The following is a 21025-nucleotide window of genomic DNA, read 5'->3' on the forward strand; positions in this document are numbered from 1 at the left end:
TCAAGAGATAGTGCGTATGCACAACAGCTATGTTAATAAATCAAGAAAACAGAAACGATGAACCCTCACACAAACAAGAAAACTTACTAAGCAGCTCCTTCATATTACTAAGAGCTTTGAAGGTCTGGTGTAGACTCAAAACTCATTTTCTTATTACAGAATTAATGCCGCTTTATACAGTACAATCTTACAAGATCTCTGACTGAAATTACCCAGCTTTGTATTTTATTTTCAATTTCATCTTCTTTGAGAGGCAATGGAGAACATTGAACACCTTTCTTAATACCAGGACAGACAGGTATCTTCTGTGCTTCTGACAAAAATGCCACCCATCCACTTCAGGTCTGGCAGAAGCAGCGGATGAAATTAATGCCCCAACTGCAAAAATAACTCCATTACATACACTCATTTGAACCGTAAAAGATGTGACAGAAGTACTCCTGCTTCAGTTCTACTTTGTGACATCTGTCATGGGGTTTGCCTGGCCTCAAAATTATTAAATTCTGCATCCAAAAAGTACTTGTTTTCAATTATTTCAATGCAGCCAAACTGATGAACAAGTGTTAAAAACTTCAGCTATAACCACCTCTACGCCTCATAAACCTAGCGACTGAAAAACCTCTTTGTCTTGGAAAAACTCCAACATACTCTTGACTTGATAAAGCAAATCTAGACCTTTTTTATTTTTATTTTTTAAACAATTTGCCAAGACTGGAATGAGAGATAAATAGAAGGCACAACAATTTTGCTTTTTTTTTATACAAATACAAACTAAACATGAAAAAAACCTCCCTATTTCAATAAAAAATTTCACAAGTTCAGGAAAAGTGTTTTAAGAGTCAAGTTCTAGACATTTAAAACCTATCCCACAATCCAAAATTTCAAAGTGGTAAAACAGTAGTTCGAATTCCTTTCCTTGATCATGTATCAAAAGAAAATATTCTACAGATACCCATTATTCCACTTTTACAGTGCCACAAAGAGAAAGGTGAATGTCAATTTTTCAAGTGGCAATATCTCCAGACCAGAGGATGTTTGTATGACCCTCAAAGGATAAATCGATAGTTTTTTCTGCCCTTGAAATTCTTGCCAAGTACTATGTTTTCCTACAGGCTCTTGAACGCATGCATGTGAAATATTATTCCACTGACTGAAATGCACCCAAATTCGGTAGACAGGGGGAAGAAAAAAGAAAAAAGAAAAATCAAGAGACATTCCTTTAGGAAAGACCACTGGTACCAAAAAAATCCAGTCCGTAAGTTTGAGGTGAACAAGACAATTCAGTTCTTTTCTTTTTAAAATCCACTTTTCCTAAGAGGTTGTTCCACAAAGCTGGAATCTGGGACAAGGACTAGAAAAAATAATCACAAAACCATAACACAAACAAAAAGGGGCCAAAATAGTATCAAACGTAGCAGTCTATAACAGGCTAGGGCCACATTCCAAGATACCCAAGGCTGAAATTCACAAATCTGCAGGAAAAAGGGTTTGCGCCACCATGTCAACATCCGTGATGCATTCACTGGCGTTGCCCGATCCCCCTTCCAGCTCCAAATCCTGGCTTCTGGGACATTCCTCCACGTGGAGGCCCTCGAATCCCACCTCCCAGCCCCCCACGAGTGCCTCCAGGTCCACGTGGTCTGTTATCTCTGCGGTCACCCTCCCTGGCAGCTCGTGTTTTCTTCTCCTCCACATTCAGGCGCACTTCTCCCCTGAACATGATAGGCTGCAACAAAAACAGAGAAGGTGTTTTCATTAATGACTCGCCAGTAACTCTTCAATTGTTGCTACAACAACCTTGTCTCATATCCTCCTTTCCATGAAAGCAAATTAAAGTGTTTTATTATTGGCTACTAGAAAATGGCAACAAACTATGCATCCAGTCTTGTGCTTCAACTGTAGAAGATACAGAAGATGATGTGAAAAGGGTAGCACTGAAAAGCAATCTGGGGCTTAACATGGAGCATTCTGACACCTTTCAGAAAAGGAACTGAACTATTAACAGTAACCTGCTTTCATGAACACTTGGCAATTCACAGTCTGCCACCATGCAGAGTCCTAGTTCATTTTTCTTATGGCATGAAAAATGTCAGATCCCCTCTGCACAAGTCTTGGTAGCAGGAGAGAAAGACATCCCACTTACTGTAAGATGCTCAAGAAAGGGGCAAAAGGATGAAGAAAGGGACCAGAAAAAAATCAGAAAAACATGGCCAGTTATTCACAGACCAAAAACCGCTGACTAGATATTTATTTACCCTGCTGCTAAGGATCTTCTGAACTGGTTCAGGATCATCAAACACCACAAACCCAAAATTAGGGAGCTTTCCACCACTGTTGATACGGAGTTCAACAACATTGCCATAGCCTGCAAGAGAAAAGCCAAGTTCTTGGGTCATACATTAGAATGCTCTGTTGACCACGCTTGTGGCTCCAACCCCTAAGCCCCAAGAGTACAGCAAAGCAACTAACTTACTTTGGAAAAAGTCTTTAAGTTCAGATTTATCCACATCATGAGGAAGGTTCCCAACAAATAACTGATGACTGTCCGGGTATCTCACAATCCGTCTAGTTTCCACATCACCTTGTTCACCCTCACGAACTTGAACAGAAAAGTAAAATTTGTTTACGAATGGCCAGTCCCCACAACAAATAATTGAAAAATGAACAAAAAAGGCAAGCCATGGTCAGAATTAGCACCTTATAAGACAGAATTCACACTATTTATCCATTCATATATGTAAAAGGTAAGCATTATACCCTAACAAGTTTGTAACTGCTTGCTTTGTATCATCTGACTGAAGCTAAACATGTGAGTAGGAACCTAGATACTTCAACAAAATGCTAGCAAAATTCAGCTCTAAAGCTTGCTGGACATTCAGGCCAAGATCATCTAAAATAACCATATCCACAAAATGACTTAATAACCAAAATAATGAGATTTTTTAAAGGTTTAATCATATTGCAGAAAACAGTTTACTCTTTGTTGTTTCTCTTACTTGGTCTAGGACCCCTCTGTGGTGGGATGCTTGTTCGCTGCTCTCTCACTCGCTGATCCCTCTGAGGTCTCTGAGGTGGGGTCTGAGATTCGGGCTTTGCCTCAGGGCGGGGCTGTAAAGATTCAAAAAGTTAGGAGGAAAGAATCAAACATAACAGTAGAGTTCAGCTTTTACGAGCTCACTATCAAGTCGTTGATAAAGTAACTTGGAAATAAAGGGAAAAAAATTCATAGTTTTTTCCAACTGTGGCCAAAATGCATGTTAGTTCATGGGGGCAAATGTCACTTAAGAATTTCAAAGTCAACCCATTCACAGTTATATGCAATAAAGCACCTGCCCAAAGTGCAGTTGCAATTACACAGCTAGACTGTATTGCACAAACTCATTCATGACAAAACCTCATTCATGGACAGCAGAAAAAAATTAGAGAAGTTGCCTCTCCTGTTAAGAGGGTGCAATCATTCTACAGAGCAGTTACATCCAGCACTTGCATGAATGTTCTCTAGTTTTCTCCCACGAGAAACAATTTTTTCAACCCAAAAGCCACAGAATAAAATTTTATATGAAGTCCATCATGAAACACTGAATATGAAAGCCTTTGGAGTCTCCGAGAATTCAGATTGTAAGCAAGCATATTTCACCGTATTTTGCCCCATCTCAGTTCAGTGTCAGTCAATTTAACACGCTTCTTTAGGTTCTGGATTCCTACCTGCGAGACTGGTACTTTCACAACATGGGGTGGTATTCCCGATACTGGAACAGCTCCACTGGGAGGGAGGTTCTTACTGGTTACTGATGCCCAGGAAAATGTCTAAAAAAAAAAAAATTTGTAACTCAACTCCAGACACTTATTCTTCTAAAACATTACTGATAGTACCATTAACAAACACAAGATAATAGTAACAAATTACAATGTGTACCTGAAATTCTGGATCCAGCCACTGAGTGTTTCCCCACAATTCCCTTCAAATCTTTTCAATTCAAAAGATAGTGTAACAGCCATAGAGTCACAACTCCACCCTATTTCTAAATCCTACATAGAGTTGAAATAGGACACAGCAGTGGCCTAAGACCAAGGATCACATCAAGGTTAACCAAAGTATTCGTTTCCTGAACATCCGTTTGCCCACTTTTGCCTCCCTTAACACTGAAGAGTGACAAAAATCCCCAGGCAGAAGTCACATTTCACCTATTTTCCCAATTCAGTACGTTGGTTGCAGTCTGTTCAGAATTCCAGCACCTTTGTTTATAAATGAAGGATCTGAGCCTGGCTGCTGTCACAGTTCCCACACCTACCAAACACACAAAGCCTTACCTTAACTCTGCATATGTTAATGAATTAGTTCCCAGCTAGAATTTCAACTACCTGTTATTGTATAGTAACTAATGGGAAGGATGCCAACTGGTGATGAGAAGAGCAATTTGGGCAGTGGGGGGAAATTACAAAGCATTTAAAACACTTTAATTCCAGATATTTTTCCTCTTGCCATAGAAGGGATCATGCTCTGTAAAACAACAGGAGTGTAAAACATACTGATGAAACTACCACATCATAGAAAAGAACCATCCACTGTCATTACCCTGGAGTCCTCTTGAACTGCAGGAGCTGGATCAGCCGGAGCTGGGGAAGGACTCTTTTCCACAGTCTCTTCTGGAGCTGACTCCTCTAATACTGGCTCAGATTTTTCTTCCTGTGCCTCTGGTTCAGGCTCCTGTTCAGCTTCTGGCTCCGGCTCAGGTTCTGCCTCTGCAGCTGTCTCTTCCAGGTGTTCCTCAATGTCATTGCTATTAGCACCACAAAAAGCAAGAAAAAGAGGTGGTATCATATCTCATTCTATTACTGGGCCATAAGAAACGCCATTTGTCCACTACAGAAGTTGGGCACATCACAATGAAGAACACAGCAAATCTGTTTAAATAAGGCCACATTGCACAAGCACGCGAGTTTCACATTGTTACACTATAGAGCAGAAAAGCATTACATCTACTGAAAATTCAAAGTCTCTGCATTCAGTCTAACAGCACTTTGGTTTCAGCTGTCCAATAAACAGAAATCTTTGAATTGTCAAAGAGGAAAATACTAAGTAGTAATACATGTGTTTGACCTGTTCTACAAGCAGTCTGTATTGCACAATATCTGACTTCATCTAATAAGATATTACCTGACAGTCTGCTCATAATAAGCACCAGTATCATCAGGAACAGCCTCAGGCGTCTGCTGTCTTTCCTCAGGTTCTTCCCCTTCCTCCTCTGATTCTAAATGAAATTAGAAAGGAAAACAACACACCACATATATAATTAGTACTTGGTTTAAAGCACGTCATCTTCCACAACATCAAGTGAAGTCCGCTGAAGAGCACAGAGGAAGCACTATCACGATGCAACAGACATCTCCTTGTACTTCTGCAATCACTCTGGGTACTCACTTTTGACCAAGCTCAAACAACATGTTCCAAACACTTCAGAGAAGCAGATTTATAGTCTACAAATCTGAATGCAACTGCTAAAATAAGCTTTACAATTCTTTTAATAGAAAAATAATACACCAGAAAAATAACAATCATCTGCATGTCACAACTCCTTGCTGCAGTGCAAGGAAACTACTGGAAAAGAAGAAAACAAAGCCTAATGTTGATCTGCCTTCTCCAGCAAGAACCTTTCCTCAGGTCTGGGAATGGAGTGTTATTACAGACCCAGAAACAAATACAAAAATTCCTGCTACTTACCCTCCGGAGGCTCAGTGTCAGAGTCACCAAAAACCTCATCTTGATAGCGGAAGATATCATTGTGGACATAAAACTTGTTTGCAACAGAACCCTAGAAGCAAATCAAAGGGATGAACCAATTTAATTACTTCAATTGCAGCAATGCAAAAACTGAAATAATGAGAAAACAAGAACAGATTAGGTAAATCATCCTTCCCACATATGATTTCCTCCTTCAAACTCTCCTCCTTCAGCAAAATGTATGTTATTCAGAGGAAGACACAGAAGATGCATTATACTAGCAAGTCAAGTATGCATAGAACAATGGGAAACGATCATATTAGTTCTTTTAATTCCAATAACTCACAACACTGAAAAAGGAGGAGCGAGAACTTTCTGGGGTCTAAAGTATCCAAGCCAAACTGAAAAATAAAGTGATCTTGCAATCCTTTTTTCCACTATCATTTTCAATTATGTGAACTGTTCTGTTCAAGAAGGTTTCTTTCGAAAAGCCACCTCAAATGCTAAGTTGGCGCTTCATACAAGAAAGTCCGTAACCCATGTTTTCAAATGGCAAGAAGCATTTTCCTGTTTCTATGAGTTCTTTTCATTAAGAGGGCCAGTGCTAGGAAGGCAAGTCAAAGATAGAAAAACTAAGATTCATAAGAAAAATGTGCATTGCACATACCTAGTAGCCAAAAGTTCGGATATTTAAAACGGTAATTATGAGTGTCAAGGTTAATACATGACCATACAGAAGTAGTGTAATTTCCTGAGGAATCTGCAGAACATTACTGCTGAATTTTCTGGCAAACTACCTTCCCAGACTAACCCTTCAGATTCCTACACTGAACCAGATAGGCCTCATGAATCCTCATGTAAAAGCAGCACTATAATAACCCTAGCACTCAACACAGCATACCTCGGGTGCAAGTACAAATGTCTGCATGAATCTGCGCACAGGCTGCATGTTATTGGAGAGCTCTCCCATCACCTGGACTACAACACCATCATTGAGAGTAGCGTGGGCATCCACATGGCGAATCTTTGTGTGGCAATCCTTGAAGTTTAATGACAGCACCTTCTTGTGGATATCCTGTGAAACAACAGTACACAGATTACACTGCAGAATCCATTTCTGCTAAGTTAGCTCTCAAAGAAAGAAAAAACATAGAACATTATTTCAGGATATAATCTCTAACTCAGGAGAGAAAGCTGGGCAGCATGCCCTTTAAGTTTGCTTAGCAAGCAATTTTACATCATGAACTTTTATTAAAGGAAGCATATTTTGCCTAACTATTGTTTACAGCTAGACAGTTTTCTCTCTTTTTTTTTTGACAGAAAGCACTTGGACAAAGGGGCATGGATCACAGATCTCTCTCTTCTCAACCAGAGGTGACAAAATAAAAAGAAAGAACAGTAAGGTTTAAGCACTTACAGATTGCCCATAGACTGCATCAGCTGGTTTTCCATTTGAATCCAAGCCACCATGGACATAGGAAGAATTCTTTCCATAAAACCTGTTGGAAAGATATATTTTAACACTAACCTTTGTTATGTAAGAACATTGGGCCTCTACACTAAAGTGCACTATGAATAAAATACTCTCAAGCAGTCTTCCCTCTGAACTATTGGAATACAGCCAAACGATTCCACAATCCTGTTAGTGATTTGAGGGTAGAGAGTTTTGCTGGTAAAGAAAAATGCAAAGTTCTCCTGTGTAAGTTGTAGCATTCAGATATGTCAGACAGCCAAGCACTAACAGCCAACACCAGAGTCTCGTAGGAGCCAGATAATCTCACCTCATTCTCTCCTTTCTGTACAACATCCCTAAAGCAACACAGTACCCTGAACACCGAGGATGCCAAAGGCTTCCCCACAAGTTCTCATTTAAAGGTTGAGCAAGGAGCAACGGTACTACTTTGCTAATCTACAGTAAAGAAAGTACTGCAGGTAAATCTTCCATTTTGTAACTGAGGGATTACAGGTTAAATTATCATAAACCATAATGGGACTGCATTCTGCCAGCAGATAAAAGATTAGAACCGAATTCCACTGTAAACTTTCCTCTGTCCCAAATGGACGAGGTCAGCTGTCCACCTAAGTGCAAAAACACCCTGAATAAGCATTCCTGAGTTTGGAAGAAGGAAAGTTTCAGAAATGGCTTGTCTAGCTAATCAAAGCACAGAAAAACAGTGTATCTTCAAAAATGAGCTTAGTTCTAGAAATGTAGGATACCTATCAAACCAAACAGGACCAATTTGTTTAGTTAACAGATTGTGCTTTGCTGCACGTTCATAACTTCCTCTGATTTTCCTTTCAGAAAGAGCATACACCATTTTCAATGTTACTCCCCTATTCAGGGGAGCAAGCCAAGACATGGCAATAAGCTCATTCACCAATTTTAACACATAAATTAAGAAATACACACAGAAACACAGATCATTAAGTGAAGCAGAGCTTTACCTGTGCAAGTAGTCAGGTGCTTGGTTCAGCAGAGTATAGTACTGCCTCACGAATTCCCGCCCGACCAGCAGGGGACTTGGCTTCTCCATCACCATTTCTTTGGTCAACTGAAAACTATGGAGAAATCAAAAGCTTCATAAAACATGAGCATCTCACATTGCTGTTCACATACACGTAGCATAATCACAGTGGAAAGCACACAACAAAACTCATTAGCAGTTTTGCCAGAGTAAACAGTTCAAACGATGCGTTTTCAGAGTCTGCTTTTGGTGCTGAGGAGAACACCTTTGGGTACCAAACCAGTGGTGGGAAAGGCTGCATGGCCAAGGGAGATCACCTCATAACATGCCAGCATTTAATCATCCTTCATACCCTCAGTAAAAAGCAGGCAGCAAGCAAGTACGCTTCTTCAAGAGGATTTGCTAAGTGGCTAAGTCATTCGCAGTCGATCCAAGTTCTACTTACCTCACTTGACTTCACAATCAGAATTAAAAGTCAGATGTTCCAAGGCAAAGCCTATGCTAGTGTATTAGGGTCATTTTTAAAAGGTCAGAACAAGTCCAATCTATTTTTATCAGCAGCACAGCACTCCTTGCCTGGGAGTGACAAATGCTGTAGAGGAATATCATATCATATTAAAATTACTATGCTACAAACAAATGCATCCTGCTCTTCCCTTGCTTCCACCAAACTTACCAAGTCACCTCTCACTTAAATCCAGAAGACCAGCCAAATGAACTGTACCACCCATACCTAGGCCCAGGGACAAATCAACCTTCCACCTAATTTTCATGGATTTGTAAGTCACAAAAAGAAAGTCTTTGCAGGTAGATTATACAACATGTATTTTCAGTTCACATCAGTCAAAACCAAAGCAGATTCCTATGTTTCTTTGCTTTCAAATACTCACACACACTGTTCAAACTCATACAAAAAAGATTGAAACCAGTAGGGATAAACACTGATACCAGAGCATGTTCTTGCTACATAATACAGAAACAAGAATAGATTTCCTGCTTCATACTCAGTTGTACCAATAGGTAGCAGAATAGGTGCTTAGTAGACAGTTTTGCTGTTGATATATCGCAGACTATGTACGATAACTAATTTTCCTGCAACTATTCAGGCCCCATAGTGCTGACAATAAAGAGCTAGTGAAAGTACTATCTGCAGTGAGTCAAGCAGATGGTCACCAAAAGGACATTAAAAGACCACATGTAGCCACTGAGAACTTTCTCCCCGTTACGGACCCCCAATCCCTTCCCCTACACGTCACTTTGCTAAACACACAGTATTTAAATTCAATATGCACATACATCAGGTGTGTCATGCAAATCAGAACCAATACACTACTAACTTTGATCCTCTAAAAAGCAACTTGGGTCAAATAATTAGTCCTCTAGCAGAGACTAATTCAGATAGAGTCTGCAAAGTTCAGGCCTAGGCAGTTAACATTAGGACAAGCTTTCTCTTGTCACTGTTCATAACAGCATCCTGTATCCTGGGTGAACAGAGTAGCCCACAACTATCATCTGAGCAGTTTAAGAGGAAAAGAAAAATAGATTGCAGCCCATATACTTGCACTAAGCCTTGTTCCAAATTAATCCAAGGATATTGTTTGACACTTTAATTATATTTGCTGAATTTCAGAGAAGTAGTCTTTCAAATGCTAAGAACTGACACCAGACTAGAGCTTCAAGAGACAGAGGTGACCTACCAGGTTAGTGTTGTGACAGTTTCAAAAGCACACTGTATACAGGCCTGCAAAGGAAGCTACAGCCACACTGCTGGATGTACCAGAAATGCAAACCAGAAGCTTCAAATCCCAAAGAGAATAACATACAAAAAAGACAACATGGGAGCTGGTATTTTGGATAAAGCTAAGTCTATATCAACCAGGCAAACTCCTTGTGTCTCAAATTGTGGTCTAACACCACTGTAATGAAAAGACACAAGGCAATGTTTAACCACACTGGCAAAACAGCAGATAACATATTTGAGGATGTGATAACACCTAAACTCCCAGTAATGGTCTGCATACACCACATCCAGCTTAGATGGAGACACAGTACACAAGTTCCTACCCTGGGAGGTAAGGAGTTTAAAGTTTGAAACAGAAGACATAACTAGAATGCTATTACTATGACAACAATAATTGCTAGTTTTGCATACATCAGTGTTTTGCTCTGTTTTTATCACAACTACACACATACACTTTTTTCACTTTCTAAGTTTAAAAATAAAATGAATGCAAAGTTTACCCACTGAAGTTTTTTTTTTTTTTAAAATGCACTTTTTCTAAGTTCAGACACAGGGGAGAAAGATCTGACAGGCTCGAGGACGCATGCACACGAGTGCCTTCTCTTTTAGTAGGAAGTGTATCACCACCACACAAGGCAATGTTATTTACACGGTAACCTGCAGAAATGATAAGGCCAAATATGATCTTGAACTGAAAAAGGCTCCTCAATACATTCAGAAGCTTCCATTTGTTTGAAGATATTTTCAAGAGTTAACTGTGCGGAAAGAAGGTGACAGTCCCATGGTTGGCTCTGGCCCACAGGAACTGCTCAGTCTGTAGACCACTTTCATTTTAGGAAGTTCCCACTATCTGTGGTTTTGAAGAAGCCTTTGAATTGTAGTAAGAACATACTAGAGATACCAATGTCCAAGGCCCAGGACAGTCTGAAGTGACAAAAACCTCAAAAATACAAACATGTCTGCCTTCTAGTACATGTGAAATTACATCCCCACAAAATATTATCAAGCAATAAGAAAAAAACATCACAGATAAAGTAAGGCCAAATTGTGGGTACCACTACCCATTTCCTCATTTAACTTTGTTTCCTGCCAAGCACTCATGAAGCTTTATCACTACAAGGAGCATGACAACCCTAAAGCAGTGGGACTAGAAACAGCAGACAGACAAGACCTGTGCTTTTAGATTCAGTCAGCTTAACTGACAAAGTAACACCTAATTCCTCCACTTCAGTTAAACTTGCCTCTGTGCTGCTAGTTTACATTTAGAAAGAGAATCTGACCACATCCCCCAAGATCACTGTTTGGAGTAAGACAAGAGCTCTATATAAAGACCATACACATGTTGCTTATTTTTTTAGGGGGGAAGGTGTGTTGGAAGGGTGGGGAAGGTGCAGAGGGTGCATTTAATTTCTTCGTGAAGACTAGTTTCCCCTGGAATTCAAGCTTATTCCTACAGATGTCAAAAGGCAGGTTTCCTACTCAATTCTGTTAAGTGCTGAATCATGCTCTTTTGAGACATTTTTTCAATTGCTTCTAGAATACAGACGTAAAAAGCTTGACATGCTCTCATAATGGTGAACTCACCTGTATGTAGCACTCAAATCTCAACAGCTCATGCACCAAAACTCTTTCAGATTTCTCTTCTTCAGTGAGAGCCCTCACCTGTATTAACCCACTAGCACACGGGATCAATGCTGTTCTGAGCCATGCCAACGCCATACTGAAGACACACTGAAAGTAAAGTGGCTTGTGCTGATTGTGGCTGTCACATTCACATGATAAAAAACACTAAAATCAGAGGACTTCCCTACTGCTAAAGGTAAAAAAAAAAAATATCAGAACTAACTTTTAAAATTGAAAGAGGAATAGAACACCCAGTTTTCATTAAGTGAATCTGAAAATAAATGGGAAAAACCTTTACATGACCTAATCACAGGACAACAATCTGGTTTTACTCCTCCTGCACCTGCTGCTACACTGCCAGTTGCCATCTGTTCTTGTTCTCAGCCAGCACAACCTGAACAACAGGAGCCAAGCATCTCCAAAGAGAATATTTCCTTCCTACCACTCATGAGCAACTCACTACTCCACTATTCCTTAAGAATAACTCCAAATATTCTATACTGCATTACTACTGCACAGAGCATAATAGAACCAAATGCTTGAATGTCACTACATTACTCCTGAGAAAAGCTTATCTATATACTTTCCTGTCAATTGTGATAATGATGAAATGGTAAAAATTGACAGGAAAATCTGAAAAATCAGATAATTGAAGATTCATTCAAACATGCATTCATATTACTCCATATAGGTAAAACAAATTGGATAATTCAAATTGTAACAAATGCATTAGAGCAATTCTGCAATATAACTGAGCCCTTTTCTTAAGCCAAGAGACTTACGGGAGGACAAATACCTCCTTTACGGTGGTTATCACCTGGCTGATGGAAAATTCCACCATCTGTTACAATGCTCCTACTTGGCAGAAAATCAATGCCAGGCACTGAATTTCTACAGTACGGTTATGTAAATTAGAGCCATTTATGTAAATTTTGTGTTCACAAAAATGGACTCAAAAGAACACCTAACAGCTAGCATTGGTTAGTATTTTCTCAAGCTGCTACATAATGAAAGTGAACTAACCCTTGCTGTCTCAATTTTTTTTTTTTATTTCTAAAGCAGACAAGGAGTTTAGTCTTAATCTTTTTCTACTAGACTTCCTAAACAAAAAAAACCCTCTCTTTAGTGTACATCAGACAATGTTCAGGTTCTCAGGATAAACAGTGACTGCAGAACCCACTTAGCTTAATATAACAAGCCAGAGGACCAGACTCCACTGAAATAAAACATGCAAGTCGGAAAATCCCAAACTTCACTTCCTAAAGTGTGCGGCAGTTTTAAACACCTCCTGTGAAGAAAAATGTCAGTAGTAATGGAAATACAAATTAAAGTTTACATTGAAGCATATTCTAAACAGGCCACAGTTTGTTTTTTACCATTATCCTTAGGCCTTTGTTCTCTGCCATCTTCATTTCCATACTTTTAACTTGCATTTCAATACAAGAAACATTTTCAAAAAATCCAAAGTTACTACAACGCATTATAGTTCTGTTTGACTGGAATATTACACAGCAGATACAGGGAAAAACCTCATAGCAGTTCACATACTCTCTTTTGGCTATTCGTGTGCTACAAAGTGACTCCTTTGGTACGAGATTCCTGAGCATCTCTATAAATTGATAGTTTACAGGATACCAAATATTCATGTCATGCCTCCATCCTTTTAATTACAGGTTTAACTAAGGTATTCTCACAGCTGTTACATTGTTTCCAACAACCTCATCAGCTTCTATGAAATATAATTTACATCTTTTATTTCTGCAACTTAACTATACAAAAGCAACTCTGACAGTACAATTGATGCATTACCCACATGACGATATTTTCCCCTCTAAACCAGAAGGTCAAACTTTTTACACAACTCTACTCTGTAATTTTGGTATCACTTAAGTCCTTAAAATAAAAAGGCTTTATGAAAACTTAAGAAACACTGTGAGAATCTCATATGGAAAAAGAGGTGTCCATATCTAAGCACATCTCACTGCAAAGCTGGCAGACAACAAGTTTGCTAGACATTAGAGGTCTGGTCAATAGTTAATAGGATTGTATAATTGTCATTTAGGATTTTTTCAAGTTGCTTAGCAACAGGTGAGCATGTTCAAATCCACAAACCATTTATCTATATGGAGTAACCAGCACTAGAAGCAGTTACTACTGCTGCTCTGGAGAAGAAAAAAAATAGTACAAATAAAAACATGAAGAAAACTCTTAATAAGCCTCCAAAGGCACGATCTAGATTAAAAGTTAAACAACAGAAGCAAAACAATTTATCTAATTCCAACTTTCCATACATTTTACATTACTAACATCTGCTAGTGCTGCTAACTAAAAAAAAGTACTCCCTGTGTGAAGTATGATAGGAAATATTAGAGTGAACAACAAAAACCAAACAAACTAAACTTGCATCACTAGGGAAATTCCAGTGACCATGTCAGCTGGGGATTTATGGCATTATACCAGCTTGCTCAAGTAGGAAGAATAATGTAAACCTCTTGAAAGAAATGCATATTTAAAACATTACAAGATATCAGATAAAACAAGAAGGGTATCTCAGATCTTGGTGTAAGACAGCTTTAAACTGAGGAAAACAAAAAGAGACCCAGTTGTTGACCCCAAGCCTAAATTACAAAGTGCTGAAAAAGCACCTCAAATTGACAGGTAACACAAGTCACAGAACACTGATCTTTAAAAAGCAGGTCTCATTACTTGCCTCCCACTGGATGCAGAAGCAGACTGTCACTGGGAACAGCGTCACAGCAATGCAGCCTGTATTTTATGCAGCAGTCAGAGACAGTTCACCTTTTCTGTATTTTGACGATTTGGAAGGAAATTATTGTCTGAAATAAGATATCTTAAAGACAGCACTATTCCACAAGAGGCACAACACTTGTAATTCAGAGTCTGAAAGCTAAATGATGGGATAACTTATTCAATGAAATATTTGAAAATAAAATTGGAACAGGTTGTGAGGTTACCTTTACTCAACTCTTAACCAGTATCTCCTGGAAATACTAAGACAGTCCACAAGAAACATGTATTCACTAAGAACTTCCAGAAGCAGGTACTCCCCAGCCAAAATCGGAGCAGTGCTAAGTGCTAGACATATGCAGACAAAGGAGCCTTTATTAATAATCTTCAAAACCAACACCTAACAAAACATGGATCTGGATCCTCAAACTTACCACAGCTGTTTCTCCACTCACTACAGCAAGTAGTGTCTACTGGGTGGCAACCACGCAACCTACAGAGGCAGGCAGTGGGGTACTCAAGGTGTTCCAAGGAGCTGGATCCTACCAAAAAAATAATCACGCAGCAACTGGAACACTGCATCCTTGGGCAAACAGTTTTCTCTGTACTAAATTATCCTGATGTTGGAGAAAGGCAGAGCAACACCTGAACTCCTTTCTGAAGCTTCGAAACATACCAATGAGCAATGCTACAGAGAAGCTAGAGTTACACCAACAGATTGATAAGATAAAACAAATTAGAAGCTTAACTATTTTCCAAGGAATCAATCCAAATTTAAGCACAAGAAAATAGCTTTCATTACAAGATTAAAAAAATAATTCAGAGTTACATTCAACACTGCTTGTGTTAGTACTGAAAAACCTCTCTGCTTGCCAGTGGCAGATGGGAAGCCTTACTCAGCAGCAATGCACAGCCCTTCAAACACTGCAAGAATACAAATAAACAAACCATGAATTGCTGCAGAAGAGCTGTCATTCTAGAAGTCTGCCTGTGTTTTTGCTAATAAACCCAAGTGTGATCCACGAGTTGATGGATACCACAGAGTCTGTCAGTTTGCAGACAAAATTCAGTGCTTCTTGTACTGCTCAGCTCTGTCAAGCAAGAGAGAAGGCAAAAAATACTAGACATTGTTCCTGCAGCTAGCAGCATAAAGGTCCATCTACCATCCAAAAATAAATGGCAAATAAAGTCCTGTTTAAAAGGGGAGAAAAAAAGAAACTGACCTGGAAGAATCCTAAAAATTTAGGATTAAAGGTAAGTGATATCACAAGAATTTCTCACCAAGTTGTTCTTCTTGGATTCTGCCCACGACTCAGCAAGGGTCACCTTTCAGTAGCCAAATAGCTGGAGTTCCCCATTAGGTTGCAGCTAAGGTATTTAGCATTACATTTAAGAGAGTTTTGCTGTACTGAGTCACACGAAAAAAATACACAAACTTAGAAGATACATATCCAAGTTACTTCATATGTTACAAACATAAGAGTTTCACATGCAGTTCATTACTTACTTTTGTTTCAATAATGTACACTACAGATTTATGATAGGGGAAGTGAAATGCTTGTCTTCTCAGATGTCTCAACATGGCTTTGCATCTCTCAACAAGTCACTAGAAGTTTCCTACTCATTACATAAAGGAGATAAAGAGTAAGCAAGGTGGAAGCTCTAGAACACACAAATTTAAGTACCCATTACTTAAGCTTTATTGCCTTAAACCAAAAAATACCAAAGCACTAAATTAGACATCTTAATCTCTTATACTTCTAGATGCCCAAAAGGCAAGAGAGCCCTGGACCTATACCTACTCTGGTAAATTCCTCCTGTGCCAGGACTCCATCATGAAAAACAGACTTGCAGTCTCAAAAGTACAACCTGAAGCTAAATCACTATTTGGGGATTTTTCATGAGACAGCTTCACCTGCAGCATGTCTTGCCATACAGGTCAGTCAATATTTTTATTTTTAAAGCACATATAGACAATTTGATCATCCTCCAACAAAGGCTGCCCCAAGACAGTCACAGTAGTCTGTACATGCACAAACTCCTATGTGCACTTCCAGAAGTAAAGTTCTCAACTGCTGAGAAGTTGTAACCAGGTATGTTAGGTAAACAGCTACAAAATGAATGGAACATGCCCTATCCCCTCTCCTTTATGTCCTAAAACAGTTCAGGGAATTGCTCATATCCTGCTTCAGTTTGATAGAGAAAAGCTGGAAATAATCTTGCAAATGAAAAAAAGTCAAGCCAGGCTAATGGAGAGGGACATGCTGTAACGTTACACTAAGATGATCTGCTTTGAGCCTAAGCAGTCTCATCACAAAAAGATAGCTATGTTGCAATTAGCATTACAGAAAAAAATGGCCCTTGTTATTTGACAGAAGTCCAAAATGAAGTCCTCTTGAAAAACTGAGTTCTCTCAAAACTCAAAGTCTTGAGAATTCACACAAATACTCCTACACTCTTTAATATTCCTAAATTAGATTATCCTAAATGGGCTTTTCCCCACACCTGGGTGAAGGACTTTCCAATTTCTAACTGGACCTATTCCAACCTCATTTTCCCTACAATTAGAAGTAATGTTTTCTCTGTAAAATTACATTTTCACCATGCAAATTCCACGCCAAAGGGTGGTAGGGTAAGTGCTGGTCCAAATGGTTTGTTTACTCATTTTTTAAAATGAAAAATAACAATTAGCTTTATGCCTATACTGCTCTTCAGACTACTTCATTATAAAGTAGCTTCTTAAACTCTATGATTTTGCCATTAGAACAGGTTATGTTTTGACATCCAAGAGCTGCTCCAACAACTCGATGAAGTTGGCAGCAGGTCCAGTCTTCTCTTAGGTCTGAAATTTTTCCATTTGGCTCCACTGCAGTTTCTTAATGTAAAAAGCAAAAGTTACTCATAAGCAGTCAGAAGAGACAGATTAGAACACCTAGCTACACAGACATTACACTGAAATTCAAGCTCATTCCCCAGGATTAAAATTTAACAAAATATTTTCTGCATGCCAAGCAGCAGTTCCTGTAAATAGACTCAACTCTTTCACCTCTACCCCTTTTAGCCACGCAAGACACTGAATTCTCATTTATAGCCTGGATCCCAGCACTAAGGGCTGATCTGTCATGGCTTTGTTACATTGTTACTTAAAACAGAAAGGTCAGCTTAATACCAATCATAAGCAAAAAGAGAAAACAGTACAGGGCAATGCAAAAGAAAGCAGAAAATGGCCACCAGCATTTTAAAATGCAGTATTTCAGATTTGCCTCAGCAAGGAATCAGGTCCATAGCATTATTTGCACATAACTGACAGCTCATAATCTTCTAGCTCTTAAAAGTAGTACTCCATCAGCTATGTCTTTCTGGAAGAGGTCCAGACCTAATACGGCAAAACTAGGACCTCAGACAAGTATAATATTCACTGCCTGCAAAGTTTTAGTGATTATTTTAGAGCAGCTGAAGATCAGGCTTTTTTCCTTTTTTTTCTAAATTACTCAATGAGGTAGGAGGAGATTATCAAGTCTATTAGCAGTTTCAGCAAGAAGTTAATAATTACTTCAACTCTGGAGATTTTATACAGGCACCTGTAAAAAAGTATCCTGTACACAGAACTATTGTTTTCAGTTTTTGTTTGTTTCAAGCACAGCAGACTACAGCCAGCCTAACAACCAGCACCACCCCACTACAGCCCTGCTCCACTGCTATTTCCTCTTTGATTCTTCACTCATCACATTAGCCAAAGTAGTCCAAGTTCTAATGTTTTCTAACTCAAACAGGCCATTTATGCTAATCTTATAATTGCTCTCTCAACAGGCACTACTGTTAATGAACATCAATATCAATATGTTCTTATAGTAACACCATCTTTGCTTTTACTTTCATTAAAAAGTGTTCCTCTGTATATATTCACCTTACAATTTGCAAAGCAAAAACCACTAGCTTTCTGAAAAAACAAAGAACTTGCTCTTTTATCAGGTGCATAAATGTTTCATGCTTAAAATTAAAATATTTAAACTTAAGAGTATCAGTTTTGTTGAACTTATTGCTGCTGTTGTGCCAGCAGCAAAATGAACAGTGGAGCAGTGGTCTTATATAATCACAGTACAAAAAACTCTTATTGTGTATTTTTGTTCCTTCTTAGACTGCAAATGCGAAGAACACCTACAAAAGGATCTTGATGTTTACACTTCACCATCATACACAAAGGAAATCTTGTCCACCAGGTCTCCTACCTTACATTTAACTGTGTTTTCTGGCCTTCAACTTAAGGCGTTCACACTTGGAAGAATACATCATCACAAAAAAAGGAGGTTGCCTAATTCATATAAGTCAAGAACTGGAGATTAGGTAGCATCTGATGGTTACATCATTTAAAAAAGATTTTAAGAAAAGATTTACACTTAAAAATAAGATACACAATTACAAAGGTTCCAATGTTGATTTGATTCTAACAGGTTTCGTACAATGACACTCGCTACCAAGTTTTAACACTGCCTTTCAGGCAAACTACTCCGTGGAACATGTGATGCTACTAAAAAAGTTGCGAGATCATCATCATAAAGATGCTCTGTGACTATTAGGATACAAGACCTTAGGCACATAAATACTTAGAGCTAAGCTTCACTTTAGCTATATGTTCCAACCACTAAGCTTTTTTTTGCCTTTTTTTTTTAAAGCTAGACTCACAACTTCACAACATCAAGTTTACTGACAGAGATACCTCAGGAAAAGGTGAGCTCAGTTCACAGGATGTGAACATCCTCCCACCAACATCACAGAACTACCTCTTTAGCAAAATCATTATTCTTTACAGAAAGGGAATAAGACAAGTTTCACTTGGTCAATGGAAAGATTTCAGAAAAGGTTTGAAATGCAGTTTTTGTCTGTCAGCTTCTGCACTCCCTTCTCTTTACACCACCAATCTAAAAAGTCTTGTTAGCTAAAAACAATCCAACACGCACACACCACATTTGATTTATGGCACCTGGAAGCATTAGCTTTCAGAGCTTGATAGCAGTGCCCACATTTCCTAAAGCTGTCACTTCTGACTGTGAGAGCACAGGACAGACAAAAATAGTATCCACTGGAAACATGGCGGCTTGCTGCAAAGGCTGCTTTCAGCCCATTGTGAAAACAAAAAAAAAAACACATTTTCTTTGTAAAGAATACTTACTCTATGCATGCAAACCTTAACAAAAAAGGTCACCGGGTATGCCTGTTAAGAATTAATAACACATTAGTACATCCAGATCAAGAATTAAAATATGTATGGCATTCTTTCTGTGTTTTGGGGCCAGCAAGTTTATCTACGGCCTTACAAGGGGCTGTTAAGTTTTCATAAAAGCACTGCTTTGCATTTAAATCTTGGCTTAATCTCGGATCCAGCCAAGGTCATGCGGTAAGTCAGGGTAAGATGCATACTCTCCTTCTGCTCGAATTGTAACTCCCTTCATCTATAAAGTCAGAATAAGGGAGACACCTACGATCTAATACACTGGTAGGATGACCTCCCTGTGTAAGCGCCCAGCGTTACTCTCTCCATCTGCAACTATTGAAAGGGGCTATTTCAGCTACACGCCAGGCTTTGGCTCGTCTCATACCTAACGTCCAGCTCCCCCAAAAAAACAACAACAACAAAAAAAAACCCGGATAAAAGCCACCACAGTCTGTAAAGCCGAGAACAAAGCTCCCAGCTCTACATTTCCACTCACACAATGAAGGCCCGCGAACAGCCACCCCTCACCCCCCCCCCACCCCGCAAACACCGCTCCCTCCTCAGTACCCGCTGCCCAAGCAGCACCATTGGACCCCAGCCCGCCTCGGAAGTCTCTGAGGCCGCCACGGGACCAGGAGGTTCCTCCCGCCTGCGGGCCCTGCTCCAGAGCCCCACAAGGGGCTGTGAAAGCCCGTCCCCGGGCTCGGACGGGAGAGCGCTTGTCACAAAGCAACACCGGGTCTGGGAAGGCCGCGCACGCGGGACCGGGGCAGCGGGAGCCGCCTCGGCAGCGGGAACGCGGGGGCGCAACGGCAGCCCCCTCCCCCCACAGACCGAGGCCCATCGCGGGGGGGGGGCACCTCAGGCAAGGCCCGGTGCGTGCGACCCGCAGCCGTCCCCAGGAGAACGCGACCCCACCAGGGGCTCCCGCCCGCTCCCCCCTGCGGTCGCGGACCCCCCCCTCACCTGCGGGCGGAGCGGGACAAGAGCGAGAGGCGTCGCTTCAACACAGGCCTGCCCGGCGGACGAGAGGCACCTCACGCAACGGCGTGCTCTGCCGCCGGCTAGATATATCCGGCGCGCAGCCTACCCCAGCGGGAGACGGCTGAGCCAATCAGAGAACGGCGTTTGCCTTCACTCGGATGCTAGTTGGTCCGCAGCGGGAAAAGCAGCGGGCGGAGAGCTGAGGGGCAGCTCAGCCCACCAACCATGCGGCCTGGCTCTGCGGGACAGTGAGAGTGATCGACACCTAGCAGAACCAATGGGCGGTGGCACTCCCGCCGTCGGGGTGGGACTAGACCTGATGGATTTTTCTGTAGCCAATAGGACGACGGTACCTGCGCTACCAGGAGCGAAGGGCGGGTAGGCCTGACGCCGTAGTGTGGTTGAGCCGCACGGCAGCGCCCTTGAGAAGGTGCTGGTAAACCCCGTTATAGATCGGGGCGGCCCCCTCTGTGCGGCGCAGAGCGCGGCGGCCAATTGGAGAGCGCGGCGGGTCCTGACGGACAGGCCAC

General features: G+C 40.4%; 1 protein-coding gene across 2 annotated transcripts; it reads right to left on the reverse strand.

Moving 5' to 3' along the window:
* Positions 1-655: 655 nt before the first annotated feature.
* G3BP1 (G3BP stress granule assembly factor 1) lies at positions 656-20755 on the reverse strand. Of its 2 annotated transcripts, none has more exons than XM_082063486.1 (12): positions 20478-20755; positions 8168-8281; positions 7140-7221; positions 6624-6797; positions 5723-5813; positions 5159-5252; positions 4577-4781; positions 3706-3807; positions 2997-3108; positions 2474-2599; positions 2256-2365; positions 656-1726 (listed from the first exon to the last, which is right to left on the reverse strand). In XM_082063486.1, exons 2-12 carry the CDS (start codon positions 8260-8262, stop codon positions 1520-1522), a joined length of 1398 nt encoding a protein of 465 aa, XP_081919612.1. In that variant the 5' UTR covers positions 8263-8281; positions 20478-20755; the 3' UTR covers positions 656-1519. The 2 variants fall into 2 exon arrangements, with proteins under 2 accessions (XP_081919612.1, XP_081919611.1); XM_082063485.1 differs by having other exon boundaries at positions 2256-2386; positions 20478-20754.
* Positions 20756-21025: the final 270 nt, after the last annotated feature.

The sequence above is a fragment of the Streptopelia decaocto genome (assembly GCF_964273445.1).
Source record: "Streptopelia decaocto genome assembly, chromosome: 12".
NCBI classification, from domain to species: Eukaryota; Metazoa; Chordata; class Aves; order Columbiformes; family Columbidae; genus Streptopelia; species Streptopelia decaocto.